This window comes from Schistocerca serialis, chromosome 2 (genome assembly GCF_023864345.2).
Source record: "Schistocerca serialis cubense isolate TAMUIC-IGC-003099 chromosome 2, iqSchSeri2.2, whole genome shotgun sequence".
Lineage (NCBI taxonomy): Eukaryota > Metazoa > Arthropoda > Insecta > Orthoptera > Acrididae > Schistocerca > Schistocerca serialis.
This window is the reverse complement of record NC_064639.1, coordinates 489,220,446-489,239,113: the sequence shown is the minus strand read 5'-3', so window position 1 is coordinate 489,239,113 and position 18,668 is coordinate 489,220,446. Positions and strand designations below refer to the sequence as shown.

General features: G+C 43.2%; 1 protein-coding gene and 1 non-coding gene across 2 annotated transcripts in view; one reads left to right on the top strand and one right to left on the bottom strand.

Annotated features, from left to right (window-relative positions):
- Window positions 1-18,668, bottom strand: part of LOC126456114 (nipped-B-like protein A) — a 345,198-nt gene that overhangs the window by 112,732 nt on the left and 213,798 nt on the right. The window contains exons 9-11 of the mRNA XM_050091868.1: window positions 4,482-4,636; window positions 3,950-4,171; window positions 3,451-3,685 (exon numbers count right to left, since the gene is read on the bottom strand). Of these exons, the coding sequence (XP_049947825.1) occupies window positions 3,451-3,685; window positions 3,950-4,171; window positions 4,482-4,636 (612 nt within the window). The remainder of the gene's footprint in view (window positions 1-3,450; window positions 3,686-3,949; window positions 4,172-4,481; window positions 4,637-18,668) is intronic.
- Window positions 10,151-10,225, top strand: Trnas-cga (transfer RNA serine (anticodon CGA)). The gene has a single exon. It is a non-coding gene; the product is annotated as a tRNA-Ser (tRNA).

Genomic DNA, 18,668 nt, shown 5'->3' with positions numbered 1-18,668 from the left:
AATACATTAGCTACTTTTGTACTGTTTGTTACGATGGTCTCATTCTCTTTAATAGTAATACTACCTACACCAGTGGTCACTTTTCCTGTCTCTCTTCTAAAAACATTTCATACTGATTTGATTTTACTGTCCTAGTTGTTAATTTCATCTCTAATATACATATTTTTTGATTTTCTGACAACTTTTCCCAGTATGTTACAATAATTTTTATAGTGTGAAATTATTTCTGGGCCTTTATTAATTCTTGCTGCCTCATACAATTTTCTTTTTCTTTCTGAAGACACTTTAATACCAGCAGTAATCCAAGGTTTCTTTGAAATCTGTTTGGTGTTACATTTAATAATTTTTTTGGGGCAACGGTGTTTATAAAGGGATATAAATTTATCAAGAAATATGTTGCATTTATCACTGGCATTTGACTCATTATATACATCTCACCAATTAACATTTCTTAAACTTTCTCTGAAGTGCTCTGTAGATACTGGGATGACCAGCCCTACTCTTTTACTTAATGGTTTCTGAACGGTACACTCTGCTTGGTTTTATAAGTTAATCAGTTGTGCAGCAAGGTCTGATAATCCATTTATCACAGGGAAAGCATGTGTTAGCTTTATACCCTCTTGCTGTAGAAATGCATTATGTATTAGAGTGCTACTGTCTTGAGCCATTGTTTCGTGTAAATAGCGACTCCTCCTTTATCCATGCTGGATCTGCAAGTGTAAGATGCTAAATTATACCCATTTATATTGACATTTTCCATCCTCACAGTTACATGGTGTTGAGACAGACAAAGTATATCAATCTCTTTTCTTTTTTTTTTTAAAGTCATCTAAACACACTAACAGCTCATTAACTTTATTTTTTATTCCCCTGATATTTTGATGAAGTAAATTGATACTACCCTTACCTTTATCCCTATTTACTGTACATGAAGCTTCTTTTATTCTATTTTTCTTGATTGTTGCCAGTCTGGAGTACGGCTTTAACCTAAAAAACCTGTGTGCCTGGTCCCATTAACCACAAGGATCATCCCTTGTGTGACTGTGGCCCTCCTTACAGTATCTGCTAATAGAGAAGCTAACTTATCTTTCCCCTTCTTATTTGGGTGCAGGCCATGTGTAGTGTATACCCATCTACCATAGCCTCCAGTTCAGCAATTTTTCTGTCCTTTCTATATAACCTACATTGCCATGGAAGAGCCTCCGTTTCCTTGCCACTACATTTGCTCCAATGAAACCATAACCTATAGTCTTCACAAAACACTCCCTCCTTTGGATTTCTACTGCAACCACCAAATTATATAAAAATATATCTAAAAACAAAGATGATGTGACTTACCAAACAAAAGCGTTGGTATGTTGATAGACACACAAATAAACACAAACACACACACAAAATTCAAGCTTTCGCAACCCATGGTTGCTTCATCAGGAAAGAGGGAAGGAGAGGGAAAGATGAAAGGATGTGGGTTTTAAGGGAGAGGGTAAGAAGTCATTCCAATCCCGGGAGCGGAAAGACTTACCTTAGGGGGAAAAAAGGACAGGTATACACTCGCACACACACACATATCCATCCACACATATACAGACACAAGCAGACAGACAGACAGACAGACAGACAGAAAATGTCTGCTTGTGTCTTTATATGTGCGGATGGATATGTGTGTGTGTGCGGGCGAGTGTAGACCTGTCCTTTTTTCCCCCTAAGGTAAGTCTTTCCGCTCCCGGGATTGGAATGACTCCTTACCCTCTCCCTTAAAACCCACATCCTTTCGTCTTTCCCTCTCCTTCCCTCTTTCCTGATGAAGCAACAGTGGGTTGCGAAAGCTTGAATTTTGTGTGTGTGTTTGTGTTTATTTGTGTGTCTATCAATATAACAACGCTTTCGTTTGGTAAGTCACATCATCTTTGTTTTTAGATATATTTTTCCTCCCTCTATTATATTCAAATTATATAAAAATTTACACAAAAGCAGAGAATAGCTTTGCACAAGAGTACCGAAATTTTGTAGCCTGTACTAATACGTAACTAAACACTAATGTAAATAAACTTTTTAGTTTACTTTCAAAAGTTTTAATTAACTATCTAAACTTTGTATGACAGACACAAGGTAATTTAACTCTGAACCGCTAAGTCTAGTCGCAAAAATAAAGATCTATACTCACACAAAATTTATGCCTGAAATGTAAATACAACTAACGACTATGGGCCTTTACAAAATACTTTCTTTTCAATATAAATATGCTCAGAAAAGTGAAACCTTCAATAGATAGTGTAATGAAGAAGTAAATGCACTAGTCTACAATGTAATATTTACTAAATTAGCTCTTTTTTCAATATTAATCACTAAACTTAGTGAGAGCTTTGTGGCCATGTGTCTAGTGGAGATATTAGACTCACAGAGTAAAACACACTTGTTCAGAGAAACTTTTTGGCAAAAATAGTTTCTGGGCCTACTGGTCATTCTGACTCCATAAAGTGCAGACTAAATTACATCATATAATGCAACACTTTAGAATACACTGTGATGCCTGCAAGATGCTTCTTTAATGCATTTATCATTTTACCAACCCAGCCATAACAACACATTTGCAGTGTTTCATTTCAGCCTTTACTGTGTGTTTCACAATCAAACAATATGTTTGCTGTTTTATTTGATTCAAACAGTATGAAGATACATTAAACAGTCATATCACATGGTGTGATAATGATTTCCTTGTTTAGCTATAATTATTTTCATACCAACATAGTGAAGGATGAACAGCAACAAATGAAGAGCTTACACACTCTCTCTCTCTCTCTCTCGTGTGTGTGTGTGTGTGTGTGTGTGTGTGTGTGTGTGTGTGTGAGAGAGAGAGAGAGAGAGAGAGAGAGAGAGAGAGAGAGAGAGAGAGAGAGAGAGAGAGAGAGGGGGGGGGGGGGGGGAAATAAATGGAGGTGGGATGGGGGAGACACAAAAGAACGTTATATCGAAACTGAAGGTATATACCTACATTACAAAATTTGGTACTTACAGTAAAGGCACATTTTTTTATGAAATTGTATCTTCTCTACTTCAGGAGTTAACTGCAAAATTTGAACTATTGGGGACCTTTCTATCCCAAGAGTTCTGTTAATGCTTTTGCCAAAATTAATTATTTACAGGGAAACATAGAAGAAGAGTTACAAATATCAGCATTTCAACATTTTACACTCACTATGGCCATTATATATCATCATGTGAAGGGAACTGGAGTGAATGACAATTACTCTAGCATCATCTTCTACTTTATCTCAAGACTTTTTAAGTACTCTTTGATTTCGGTTCATTGTTACTGAAAAGCAAAAGGACATTGAAGAACTACAAATGAAATATTAAGATTTTAGAACAGATAAGGAACTGACTCTAATAAATTTTGTATGTGATAACACAAGGAACTCATTATATCCTTTGCAAATTTTGAATACTCACTGAAGTATCTGCAGAAGCAGTCCCTTATTAGTGAATAATTATGGGTAGCATTATTGACAACAGCAGCTAAACATGACATGCTAGACTTCACAAGGATATAATGTTGCTGAAGTATGTTTCTGATACAGCATTCTTCCACATCAGAAAGAAATGTTTCACTTGGATAGTCAACTAATGGCAGCACTGCTTCCACAATTTCTGCAGCACTTTTCACTATATAGTAACTTTCAGCTGCCTGTAATGTAATGAGAAATTGTTATCATAGGATTTAAATATTGAACAACTAAAACTAAACAACCAGAAATTGGTAAATATAATTCATATCATAGCTACCATGGCTTCATGGAAGATTATATCGAAGTCACAAGGGGTGTTAAAGCTCTTAGAGGCTAATATTAACAAAAAAAATTAAAATACTTGTCATCAAGAAAAGTATGGGGATAACAAAAAGATTAAAATACTTGTAACCAAGAAAAATACGAGGATACATTAAACTTACCTCACAATGATAATTAAGATAAGTATGTAGATTGATAATGTGAGGAACGAAGAGCTGAGGCCAAACTGTAGCCATAACAGACAATACACGAAAACTCCAAATGAGCTTATCTACACCAGTTTGTCCATAATTTACTACATTTTCTATAATGCAACCCAAAATCTGTTCACATTCAGCAAGGCAAGCTTCTTGGACATTAGTATGCAGAAATTGTTCATTCATCTGTGATATAATGAGGATACATTTAGTAACTAAATCCGTGAAGAATAAATAACAGTTTCATACAGTTCCTGATTTACATTTAAAGAATACTTTACCATCAGTATAACAAGTTTAAAATTGCAAGTCAATATGCATATGTTTTTTTACAAGATTAAATGAAACACGTAAAAGACATGGTCCCCAATTAAAAAAGAATGCAGCAGAATTCTAAATCATTTTACTTAGCACATGCTTATAGAACTTATCACAGCAGATATAAGAACCATGGAGAGTTGATAGCATTTGACAGGAAAATCTTGATCACACTTACACTTTTCAGAAGTTCCTTGAGGTATTTAATTCCCATGTCACCAGCTGATGAAACTGTACTTATGATATGGTGCACTCTTTTCTGTAATTCTGAACCTGCTGCTCCTTTGAACCACATATTGTAAAACACAGCCATTACTTGCTTCCTAACACTTTCTGAGAAAAAAATTAAACCCCAAATTACTTTATTACATCCTGGAGCTTCATATAACTTCACAGAAAGAAATGCTATAGATTTTCACATTTTAGAAAATAAACCTGGTTTTTTATATATATATTAAAAAAAAGAAAAAAAAGAAAAAAAAACTTTTTATTCTTCAACCAACAGAAAAACTGAATGCTTTGGCAAGTAATGAAATGTGACAGTTCAGTGTCAAAGTGTCAAACTAAAAATCCTTCAGTTTTTGCTGAGACTTAACAATGTTGTCAATTCTGGCACTATGCAATATGTACTTGAAAGATCTAAGTTGTAGTGTATCAAGAGGGATCTTAGGGATGAGGAAAGAAGTCAAAGATTGATATTTTATGTAAAGGGAATAGAATGAAGTGATTTAATATTAGGTGCCCAGCAGAAAGTTCTCTCATTCAGTCTTAAGCTTGACTACATTAACCATATAACAACAGACCTTACTTATTTATATATATTAATGTTAAGCTCTTGCAGCTTTTCTCTTTTTTTAAAGACTGTTTTGGCCTACTGCTATATTCACACTATGCATTATTTCTTGGGGAACAGCAGTATTACTAATGACAAAAGACATAACTGGATTGTGTTCTCTATAGCGACTGGAATGAGAAAAGTCTGGGCACGACTTCAGAACCAGCAGTGGCTCTCTGGCTGACTGATTGACTGACTGACTGGTTAAATGTGTCGACAGCGAGTCGCCTGAGAACAACAGGTGGACAACATGAGAGAATGATAGACAACTGAGATGGCATTGCGCAGAATAACAAGTCCAAAGGACATAAGAAGATTGAATACTAAAACATAGCGAATTCAGAACCAAGGCAACAATGCATAGTGAGATCCATACAGAAATGCAGAGCTTTACAGTGCTGCTGCGAGCCCTGATAGGCCAGCCAGACAGGCATGGCTTAAGCTGGTGCGTACATCAGCACCCGCAATTGCAGCAGTGCCACCTAGCAGTTATCACTGATGTCCATACTGTCCTGCGGGTTTTCAAATGTGCCAGACCAGGATACCTGATCTCTCCCCCCTGAAATGGGCATGTAACTTCGGAAGTGCCCCAGACAATGCTGGGAAGCTGAACAGGTGGCACGGGTGGAGGCCTGGCACAGAAGCCCGCCAACAGGGAAGAAAACTCAAGAGGCACCCAGCGCTGTGGGCTCTTGGGTAGTGGGCAAGGACGGCTGAGAGGATGGAGGTACCCTGAGACCTCCACTTCCATGACTGCATCCTCAAAAACCACTGCTGGAGCCCGATAACATTAGTAGTACCTTGAGGCATGTGGGAGTGGCAAGAGTGGTTGTTCCTAGGACTGAATGAAGTGGCAGCAGCAGTGGGACAGTTGGAAGGTGTGGACAGAGCTGGTTGATACACCAGTACTCAAAACCACTCAGAGTCTCCACCACTGTAAGACGCCACCTGTGCGCGGCAACCACTGTGGGCAGCAGCTATGAGGGTCTCATCCAACAAGATCGTGCCCACACAGTCCAGCAGAAAGTGCCCAGTGGGCAAGTTCTGGGGTTCCATCAGCTGTGGGACCAGGTGGTGGAGAAAGCTATGTGGCTGCCACACACAGAGGAGCTCCGCTGTGCGCAGTCAAGGACAGGAGTGGATCAGTAGACACTGAGAAACAGCGTGAGTGCAGCAATTATGATGGAAGTATCCATTGCTTTCAACATTTGTTGTTTAAACATACACAGCATATGATCTGCTTCACCACTAGAGGAGGGGTGAGGCAGCGGACTAAATAAATGCTTGATGCCATTGGAGGTGCAGAACTGTTTGAAAGCTGCTGCCATGAAATGTAGCCCATTACCAATACAATGGAATTGGAAAAGCACTGTCATGGTGAGAATCTCGACAAGAGCAGTGAGAATGGGATCGGTGGTTGTGGATGCCATGCTGACCATATGTGGACAGTTATAATAAGCATCCATGACAATGAGTTACATAGATCCCAAAAATCAGCCACCAAAGTCCTGAAGAATGCAATCCCATGGATGATGGGGGGCAGGGGGCAAAATACTGCGTTGGAGCTGCCTGCTGCTGGGGACAAGCAGAACAGCTGCTCACTATGGCATCCACGTCTTTATTCTGTCCCGATCACTAGGAAGTGGACCTCGCAAGAACCTTCATCTGTGGCATGATCCAATGCCAATGATGGAGGAGGTTCAGGACATGGGGGCACAGGGTAGATAGGATAACAACATGGTGAGTATACAATTCTGTGTCAAGCAGGAGAATATCTGAAATGTTGAAAAACTGGTTGGAGAGGCGAATCCAGGCCCGGTGCTTGGGATCAGAAGACTTTGTAAAAAAAGTGGGCTGCCCGTGGAGCACACAGTGTGTGACATACCACAAAATGGGGTTGCAGCACGTGCCTGCAGTGATGTGAGTAGCCATAAAGGAAACCAGTCTAAGGTGTGACATCCTTCCTCATCAGTCCGAAAAAATGAGATTTCCTGTCAGTGAAATGTCGAGAGAGACACAAGTGACTTGTGGTCAGTAATGAGGGTAAAGGTTGAGTGGTTGGTTGGTTTGGGGTGTAAAGGGACCAAACTACAGGGCATCAATCCCTTTTTCCTGACGCAAGCAAGGCTCACGGTACAAAAACACCCAACACCGCACCTAAAAAGGAAACAAATGGAACGAACAAGAAACGGGGAAAACATACACCACAAGGAAAAGTAGACGAAAGTATTAAAACCAGAGAGCAGATGGTCTGGGCTGGCTGATCACAATAATAAAAGAGGATGAGCCGGCCACTCTGCAACACATTAAAATGTTCACCCCAAAAAGACAAGGCAAGATGAACACATGTAGGGTAAAGATGACCACCAAGGCAAACAAATGCAAAGAAAGTGCGACACAGTTAAAATGGAGGGAGGGTGGCGACCTCAGAGAGAAGGCTAAATGCCCACCCTTAGATGGTACGATAAAAACCTCTCCTCATGAATAAAATGTAAAACTAAATCTGCTGTTGAAGCATTGTCACCTAACACTCAAGATAGGATGCTGGGAAGGTTAAAAAGACACAGTCCAGCAAGATATGGAGGGCAGTCATATGTGAGCCACAGTGAAACCGAGCTGGGTCCTCATGACAGGGAAGGTAGCCATGTGTTAGCCACATACGGCCAATGTGGAGCTGGCAGAGTCCCTGTGAGAGGCCCACATGGAGGTCTTCCACACATTTGTAGTCTCGTTAAGGGCACACAGTTTGTTGTGCATACTGAGATTACGCCATTCCATCTACCAAAGTTGAAAAAACTTGTGGCATAATAATGATCACAGGTCAGTTTCCGTGTAGCCTGTTTCGCCAGCCTGTCGGCAAGTTCATTTCTTGGGATTCTGATGTGGCCACGTAACGACTGGACCATTCCAGGGCATAGATGGACTCCTGGATGGTCGCTACCAAAGGATGGCAGGAGTAGCACTGGTCAATAGCTTGCAGGCTACTCAAGGAGTCAGTACAGAGAAAAAATGTCTCGCGAGGCCATGACAGATGTGCTCAAGAGCACGAGAAATGGCTACCAGCTCTGCAGCGAAAACAATGCAGCCATCTGGCAAGGAGTGATGTTCAATATGTCCTCCAAGAACATACACGAAGCCAACGTGACCGTCAGCCATTGAGACGTCTGTGTAAACCACTTCATGGTCCCGGTACATGTCAACAACCGAGAGAAAGTGACAGCAGAAAGCTGCGGGGTTAACTGAGTCCTTAGGACATTGCAAAAGATTCTGGTCAAGCTTCGGCTTAGATGTACACCAGTGAGATGTATGTGAATGGACCCCGAGTGTAGGTGGTAAAGGCTATCGTATGTCTTGACCTGGGCCTCCGATGCGGAAGATGAACTGTCATGGATGGGAAAAGGAGATGGTAATTTGAATGCGCAGGAGAACTATGAATGTGTGCAACATAACTGACGAGTAGTTGTGCATGGCTAACCTTCAAAGAAACCTGGTCACCGGACTCGTCCTAAAAGCTCCTGCTGCCAGGTGAACGCCACAGTAGTTGTGTGACTAGGGCCTCCCATTGGGTAGACCATTTGCTGGGTGCAAATCTTTCGATTTTATGCCACTTCGGCACCTTGCGCATCGATGGAGATGAAATGATGATGATTAAGAAACACAACATCCAGTCCCTGAGCGGGGAAAATCTCCAACCCAGCTGGAAATCGAACCCGGGCCCTTAGGACTGATATTCTGTCACACTGACCACTCAGCTACCGGGGGCAGATGCCGCAGTGGTGCACTGGGTCGGGTAAATGCAACATTGAGGGTGCTGCCAAATCATAAACCAGACTCCCATAGTCAAGGCGGGATTGTGCAAGGGCTCTGTAGAGCTGCAACAGCGTAGAGCAATCTGCACCCCAGTTGGTGCTGCTCAGGCAGTGGAGGGCATTGAGGTGCTGCCAGCACTTCCACTTCAGCTGACAATGATGAGGGAGCCACGTCAATCAGGCATCGAAAACCAGTCCTAAGAATCAATATATCTCCTCTACAGTGAGTGGATCATCATTAAGATAAATTTCTGGTTCCAGGTAAAGTACGTTGCCAACAGAAGTGTATGACACACGACTTCGCGGCTGAAAACTGGAAGCCGTGGACTAGAGCCCATGACTGTGCCTTGTAGATGGCTTGCTGTAGGCACCTTTGGCAATACCAGTACTGGAGGAGCAGTGCAAAATGCAGAAGTCTTCTGCATACAGAGAAGGTGAGACCGAAGGTCCGACAGCTGCTGCTAGACCATTAATAGCCACTAAAAACAGAGAAACACTCAATACAGAGCCCTGCAGGACTCCATTCTCCTAGATATGGGAGGAACTATGGTAGGCATCAACTTGGGACATGGAAAGGACGGAGTGATAAAAAATTTTGGATAAAAATAGGGAGTGGGCCTCAGAGACACCACTCATGTAATGTTGCAAGGATATGATGTTGCCAGGCCATGTCGTAAGCTTTTCATAAATCAAAAAAGATGGCAACCAGGTGTTGAAATCTGGAAAAGGCTGTTTCGATGGCAGACTCAAGGAAAACTAGATTATCAATGGTAGAGCGACCCTGGCAGAAGCTGCCCTGGCATGAAGCCAGTAGACCATGTGACTCCAGGACCAAATACAACTGAAACTTTACCATACGTTCTAACAGCTAACAAAGAACGTTGGTGAGGTTGATGGGCTGATAGCTATCCACATCAAGTGGATTTTTACCAGGTTTGAGCACTGGAATGATGGCGCTCTCCCACCATAGCGATGAAAAGATGCCATTGCACCAGGACCAGTTGAAGATGACGAGAAGATATCGCTTCTAGACATTCTCATTCTGGAAACATCCCCCAGGCTGTGGCTAAGCCATGTCTCCACAATATCCTTTCTTTCAGGAGTGCTAGTTCTGCAAGTTTCGTAGGAGAGCTTCTGTAAAGTTTGGAAGGTAGGAGACGAGGTTTTGGCAGAAGTAAAGCTGTGAGGACGGGGCGTGAGTCGTGCTTGGGTAGCTCAGTTGGTAGAGCACTTGCCCGCGAAAGGCAAAGGTCCCGAGTTCGAGTCTCGGCCCGGCACACAGTTTTAATCTGCCAGGAAGTTTCATATGAGAGATGTTTGATCATCTGACTGTGGATCCGATCTGGCCCAGGAGCTGTATCGGGGCAATGTTCAAGGACGCTAAGGAGGCTACAACTCTGTAAATGGAGCATTATAGGGTTCACTGTGATGTTCAGTGAGTGAGAGGGCTTTCCTTTCCATCCGCTGTTTGAGGGTGTGAAATGCTGGGGGATAATTCTCTGATGCAGAGGCTTGAGCATAGTGCTCATCAAAGTGTTCGGCAATTGCGTTTGTGTCGGTAGATAACATGCCGGCACCCAATGGTCAAGATGTACCTCTCCCAACACTCCTGTTTCCTTCTTTTTATAAGCTGGCGAATCCGGGCATGGAGCCGTTTAAAAGCTATTAGGTGCTCTCAGGAAGTGCACAGCTTATGCCACTGTAGAGCTTGCCGACACTCTTTAATGGCCTCAGCGATTTCCGGCGACCATGAAGGTACTGACTTTCACCGGGGGCACCCTAAAGAACAAGGGATCGTGTTTTCTGCCGCTGAAATGATAATTCTAGTGACCTGCTCAACTACTGCATCGATGGTACCATGTGGGGGAGATTCAACGGTGATAGCAGAGGTGAAAGCTTCCCAGTCTACCTTGTTTAAAGCCCATCTTGGTACACGTCCGGGGGGAATGGTGCTGGGGGAGTGGCAGGAAGATGGGAAAGTGGTCATTACCACATAAGTCATTGTGGGCTCTCCAGTGGGCAGATGGGAGAAGTCCTGGGCTGCAGAGGGATAAATCAATGGCCGAGTAAGTGAGATGAGCTGTACTGAAATGTGTGGGGGCCCCCTGTATTTAAGAGGCGGACATTGAGTTGAGACAGGAAAGTTTCGACATTTCTATCTCTACCTCAGCCAGTAAGCACAGTGCCACCTCACAAGGGGTTATGGGTGTTAAAATCTCCTAAAAGCAGGAAAGGTTTAGGGAGTTGATGAATCAGTGCAGCCAATGCGTTCAAGGGTACTGCACCATCTGGAGGAAGATATACATTGCAGACAGTTATTTCCTGCATCGTCCTTATCCTGACAGCTGCAGCTTCAAGAGGGGTTTGAAGGGGCATAGGTTCACTGCATACTGAGTTCAGAACAAAGACATAAACTCCACCTGACACTATTATAGTCACTACGGTTCTCGTAATATCCCCTATAGCTGCGAAGGGCAGGGGTCCGCACTGCTGGGAACCAGGTTTCCTGGGGGGCAATGCAGAAAGCAGTTGTAAAGCTTAACAGCTGCCACAGCTCATCCAGATGGTGGAAAAAACTGCCGCTATTCCACTGGAGGACTATGTGATCATGAGACTGGGAAGACATGAAACACTCAATGAGGCAGTCTATGCCTCAGAGTCACCTACTGCCACCAAATGAGTACCTGTGCAATTGACAACAATCGTGTCTGAGGGCACAAGATCTAGGTCCTCAGTGAACGCCAGAATCTCCACCTCATCCTCAGACACAGAGCTTGTAGGTAGTGGTGATGTGGGTGCCACCGCAGTGGTGTGGTTCTTGGGGGTCTTTTCTTTTTGGGTTTCTCTCGCTGCTCCTTAGGTTTGTCCAGCTGGGAGGGCTTCACTGATTCAGTCTCAGCGACTGAGGAGACCGTGAAGCCCTATGACCAGTTAGCTGTGGTTGCTTCAGCCACTGGCAGGTGTCAGCTTTGCCACTGGTAGGAACCAGGGAAGGAAGTGACCCAAGGGATCCCTTCCTGGCGAGAGGAGCCAAAGAATACTTACATTCTCCAGTTGAGAAGTGGGGACTAACGTCCCCAATGGTTGGGGGGGGGGGGGGGGGTTGCTCCTGAAATAGGTTGTGCAGGAGCAACAGGGAGGGAAGTGCCCCCCCCCCCCCCCCCCACCAACAAGGGGGCAGATGGAGTCTGATAGCTCTGAGAGCCAACTGTACGTGGTGGAACGGAAGATGGTAGAACCACTGTAGTGGCTGTGTAGGTTGACTTCATATGCTCAGGATGTAGTCTCTCATATTTTCTCTTAGCCTCAGTGTAGGTCAGTCAGTCCAAGGTCTTGTATTCCATTATTTGACTTTCTTTCTGTAGAATCCTGCAGTCTGGTGAGCAAGGCGAATGGTGCTCTCCGCAGTTGATACAAGTGGGAGGAGGCACACAGGGAGTATGTGGATGCAGTGGACGTCCGCAGTCTCGACATGTGGCATTAGAAGTGCAGTGGGAACACATGTGCCCAAATTTCCAGCACTTAAACCACCGCATAGGGGGAGGGATGCATGGTTTAACGTCACAGCGGTAAACCAACACCTTGTCCTTTCCAGGTAATAAATCACGCTCAAAGACCAAGATGAAGGCAACCCTGTTGTCTTTCGGTCCCCTGCAAATGCACAGGATGAAATGGAACACCCCACCGTTCTAGATTGGCGTGGAGCTCGTTGTTGCACTGCAAGAGGAGGTCTCTATGGAAAATTATCCCTGGACCATGTTCAGGCTTTTATGGGGAGTGATGGAAACAGGAATATCACCCGGCTGGTCACAAACGAGTAATGCCTGGGACTGGGCTGGGGATGCTGTCTGAATCAAGAATGCATTGCTTCTCATATTGGACAGCAATGTCACTTCCTCAAAGTTATCCTCAAGATGTTCAACAAAAAACTGAGGCTTCATAGGTAGAAAGGAGTCCCCGCTCATTCTGCTACAGACTACATATTGAGGCAAATGTGGCTCTCTTCTTTCTATAGTCCTACTTTCCTCCCATAGTGTAGTGAGGGAGGCAAACAATTTAGGGTAATATCTGTCAGCACTGTACTTGATCTTGCCCTTCTTAGAGACTGCTGGCACCATACAGTCACCAGCACGAGATGACTTAGTCCACTTCTTGCGGATCATCCACCCTGATGCCACCCACTCCAATCAGGCGTTCTCCCCACAGGTGCCAGCCACAGCAAAGGCCACCTGGCATGATGGCCGTTGCCAGAAGTCCTGATGCCCCAGGAAGACAGGCATGTACTCCTTGGCATATGTGGGGAGTTTACAGCTCAGGCATCAGCAGTGTGATCCCTGTGTTGTCAGGGGGCTACCACAAAATAGGTACATAACGGCCCCACCACAATGAACTGGCTACCGTACTGGATATTGGGTGCAAAGAAATCCAATACTGTCATGGGGGTGAAAGAGGACAGGAGACAATGGAAGAAAATGACATACCCCGGAAAGTGTCCTCGGCCAAATAGTTGAATTGCAGGTGGAGATGCAAAGCCATCACAAGAGGTTCAGGAGATCAAATCTAAGGGCACTATGGGTAACACATGCACCACGTAAGGCGTCCCACCATATGGCCCGCACTTCTGTATAATTTGGAAAGTGGAAGGTCAAATGATAAAATGGGACCTGAATTGCAGGGCTGAAAAGTGTGAGACTCTTTTTAGTCGCCTCTTACGACAGGCAGGGATATCTCGGGCCTATTCTAAGGACCTGCAGGGGGTAATGAGGGTAAAATTGGTCCCGAAAATATAAACATGTAACTTCTTAATGGTACAGATGATCACCAAAGCCTCTATCTTGATCTGAGTAGTTGTTTTGAGTGGGTGTCAGCATCTACGATGCACAGGTAATCGTGTGTTCCGTACTGTCAACATCCCAATGTGTCAGTACTGCGACAGTGCCATAAGGAGAGGCATCCATGGACGAAACCCATCAACACAATGGAGTAAAGGGCATAAGGCAGGGCGCTGAGTGTACCAGACACTTCAGTTGTGTGAAAGCATGCTCACAGGCAGCTGTCCACTTGTACTGAACACCTTACACAGCTGGTTGAGCAGATGCACAATGTATGCTACCTGTGGAAGGAACTTAGAATAATAATTTACCTTCCCCAAAAAAGACTGCAGCTCCTGTAGGTTTTTAGGGTGAGATTGAGAGCCAATGGCAAAAATGTTATGGTCAGTGCAGTGGATCCCGTATTTACTGAGCAAATGGCTGAGGTATTCCACTTAATCCCATGACAATTAGGTCGTTTAGATAGATAGCACAAGCAGGAATGGACATGGTTAACTGTTCCAGGTATCTCTGGAAAACCGTCAGAGTGGAAGAGATCCAAAATGCTTGTATTTGTATAAGCCAGAGGGAGTGTTGATGACTATGCTCTGCAATTCCTCATCCAGGGTGCTATGCAAATATGCATGAGCAAAGTGTATCTTAGAGAAATATTGACCTCCAACAAGCCTAGTGACGAGGTCCTCCTAATGTGGCATGGGGTAGGTTTGCACTTGTGCCTGGGCATTGACTATCGATTTAAAATCTCCACACAGCTGGAGAGAGCCCCTGGTATTTTTTTTTTTTTTTTTACCACCCCCACAGGTGTAGCCCATGTACTGTTTTGATAGGATCAATTACCTCAACTGCGGTGGAGGCCATTGAGTTTTTTTAACTGCCACCCATAATGAGACACGAAGAGGTTGTGCTCAGCAGAAATGGGGCACAGCATCTACACATAAGGAGTTATGGGCCTGGAAATCTATGAGACACCCCAGGCTGGGTTCAAACAGAGATGCGATGGTGGAAGAGATGCTGATGAGCTCCAAGAAGGGAACCATGTCGGAATTGATCCAAACTTCGTTAGTGATGGAGAATCCAAACAGTAAGAAGGTACTGAGACCAAAAACGTTGCCAGCTGAATGATTACCAACAGCAAACAGAGTTATCAACTGGACGACCTGTTTGTATGTAACATTGACTGTGAATTGATGTGGGAGAGGAATCCAACTGTCACTATAGGTGACCGATGTACAAAAGAGCTGGGCAAAGTCAGAGGAACCAAGGCAAGCACACATATGAAGATTGAGCAAAGAAAGAGTAGTTCCTATGTTCACCTTGAAGTGGATGCTATGGGTTGCAATCATGAGGGTGATAAACAACATATACAATGAAGAATCAACCTGAGAAACAACTGCCTGAAGTTCAAGCACTATCCTGTGGCGCATGTGGTTTGTGGCATCAGGCTGTGCCACTTGACTCGGACAAAACTGAGAATAATTTCAGAAACAGCGGTGGCTGGTCGACTGGCCAAGAGCGTCTTCATCTTGTCATCAGAGAACAACAGGTGGACAACATGAGAGAATGACAGAAAAGGAGACAGCACGGCAGAATATCAAATCCAAAGCAATATCGAATACAAAGACATAGTGAATTCAAAACCAAGACAAGATCTATACAGTCATGCAGAGAAATCACAACTAATGGGGGAGCAGCCATGCTGCTGGTTTTATATAGGGCAGCCGCAAGCCTTGATGGGCCGGCTGGACAGGCGTGGCTTATAGCAGTTCTTACATCGTCGACTGCAGTGTCCGCAGTTGCAGCAGTGCCAGCTAGCGGCCGTCATGAATGTCCATACCATATAGCAGGCCTTCAGAGCTGCTGGGCTGAGTACTGGGTTTTACTTGAAGAAGATAAGGCATGTACAGTCTATGTTTTTATCTGAGGTATTAGCCTGTAAATAGGTGGAGAGGTTAAAGTAGCTTCCTCAGGGCGTATACGTGGACAAGGAAAAAAAATTCCGGAATTTCCTGGTTAGAAATACATCTTCTCCCGGGTGAAAATACACTTTTTCCGTATTAACTGACAGTATACTCTTCTTTGGCACTGTAAAACTCATCAATCCTTTGAATGTTAACTTTTTTATATACTAGAGTAGAACTTCCCGGCACTTTAGAAAACGAAACTCAGGGGGAAAAACACGTTTTGAAAGATGTTTGTTGTGCGGCAACATGTACGCTGCATATTTCCATGTTACGAAGGTATAAATTTGAATTTCCACCAGACACCACATGTCACTTTCCGAAGCATTGAAATCGAGACTGCTTTTGTAAGCCAGTCATAGCTCATGCCACGTGATCTTGCCAGCCGATGACAGTGGATATTCAGAGCATAGGACACGTGATATAGTCAGCCAACAGCAACGTCACTGTTAAGTAGCTCGAACACAAAAACACAGAAAGTTAATGGTTTAAATTAATATACATAGCATTCACATATAATATTGGACTCGAAGATTAACAAGCTGGAAGAGAAACTAAGCTTCCACATATAATGTTGATCTTTTTTGTGCATGTTACACTTAAAGATACATCACACAAATGTGCCAGTAAAATATTTAATAACGATGTAAATATCTGATCTTTTGGGCTCAAAATCCTTCTAAAAGGTTGTCCTCAAAGAGTTTATTTTTAAATGACAGTCAAACGCTTTGTGATTTAAGAAATTAATTGTATATTCTCGCACATAGCTCATCTTGCGCAAAAGGAAATTTGCTTCGAATGTAACGCTTTACAAACCACCATTCACAATGTTTTCCCGCGATCTGTTAGAAATAGGTTTGTTTCAGCAGCTGCAAGAGAGCGCCAGATAACAGGTGTCACCAGCTTGCGCAGCTACGATGACGCAGGAAGCCCATATGTTCGTACATGTAAAACATTAAAAGATCTTACATTATGTCATAAAAGAAACAAGACATTAGAGGATACTTCAAGAGCATCGGAATTTCATGAACCATACTAAAATACATAATTCAGCTTAAAAAGCACATTCGTATTTTCTTGGAGTACCAGTACTGTATTATCTCAAATGGTTCAAATGGCTCTGAGCGCTATGGGACTTAACATCTGAGGTCATCAGTCCTCTAGAACTTAGAACTACGTAAACCTAACTAACCTAAGGACATGACACACATCCATGCCCGAGGCAGGATTCGAACCTGCGACCGTAGCGGTCGCGCGGTTCCAGACTGAACCGCTCAGTCACACTGGTCGGCTGTATTAGCTCATGCTTGGTTCTTTATTATGGCATAATGCCATACGTGCACTTGAAATACAGCGAACAGTTGAAACTAGCCAATAACGTAAAATAAAACAATTAGTTCCAAATAAATTGACTGCCTCAGCAGAAAAGATTAATAAAAGCCAAATCTCTTTAGCAAACCGGCAAAACTAGCTTCATTGTTCTGCAAGGCGATTAATGCTTGACTGTCAGAAAGATGTAAATGAAATCTGAAACTGATAACATATTTTAGCCTTCTGTAACTATACGAACGTATTTTAATTCATTTAATAGCTCCCGACCACAAAAATCCGTTTTGATATCATTTAACGGGAGAGCAATAAATGAAGAGGAAACAACAAAATCACTGAACGTAAACACGGGTCACGTGCAGACGACCCACCTCCTCACCACAACTCAGACAGCTGTGTGCATCAGCTCCAGATTTACTATATTTCCGAACCGGAGCAATATAAAGTAGTGGCGCCCAGCCACACTTCTGTAACCAGAAGCACGAGAAGATACTACTCACACGCGACTCAACTGCGCAAGCGCAAGGGCCCGCCCGCAACTGCTCAAACAAATCTAATTTAAACATCTTCAACTTTTGTAGTCCTGTCTTCTTCAGTTGCATATGATATTAAGGTGCATTGATAGCTTTTAATTATGGACCATCTGACAGCAACTGAATAAAACACAATTTTAGTGCCAATGCATTGAAACAAGTGTTCAGTTCATAGTGGTGTGGAATGTGGGGAAAAATCGCAAATTGGCATTCATCAGAAGAAGAAAAACACAGGCAACTTGTTGTTATGAAGCACTATGTAGCCTTTCTAAAGACTTTGACACACTTTGCTGTTGGCGGGCGCTTGAATGAGCACTGTTTTATGGTTGTATATGGCGCATTTCCTTTGCAACTTAAGTTTTATTTGCGTTTTTTTTTTTTTTTTTTTTTTTTTTTCCCCCCCCCCCCCGTTCATGTTTTGTTGCTGCAGTATTATTCTGCAGCAACAGGATACAGTAATATCCTTTGTTAGAGTATTGGTTCTTACCAGTCAAAATCAAAAAAATTTAACTGAAAAGAGAAACAATGAAAAATTCCCGGAATTCTAAACAATTCCTGGGTTTTTCCCAGTTTTCTCCCGGATGAAAAAATTCCCAGGTTTTTCCCGGATCTCCCGTGTCGTATACACCCTGTTCTCTCATCTTGCTCCCTGAAGCTGTTGGTTGGTTGGTTTGGAGGATTAAAGGGACCAGACTGCTATGGTAATCGGCCCCTTTTTCCAAAATTTCAAACACCCACACAGAATAAAAACGAACAATGGAAAAGACGGCAGACGACACAGGACAAGAAATACTTAGACAGAGACCAGACAAAAGGAATTAAAATCACACAGAGTGTGACAGTGGTTGGCCGACCATAGAGACAAAAAAGGAAAAGCCAACCACAGAGAAACACATTAAAAACTCAGTAAAATCATAGGCCAAAGGTCAGACTCAACACCAAAAAAGACAAACACTTAGATTAAGTGATAAAAGCCCCCTGCCGAATAAAATACAAAACTAAGCCTGTCATGGCAGTGTTATCTGTTAAAAGAGCATGGAGCATATCAGGCAGTGCAAATGTCTGCCTG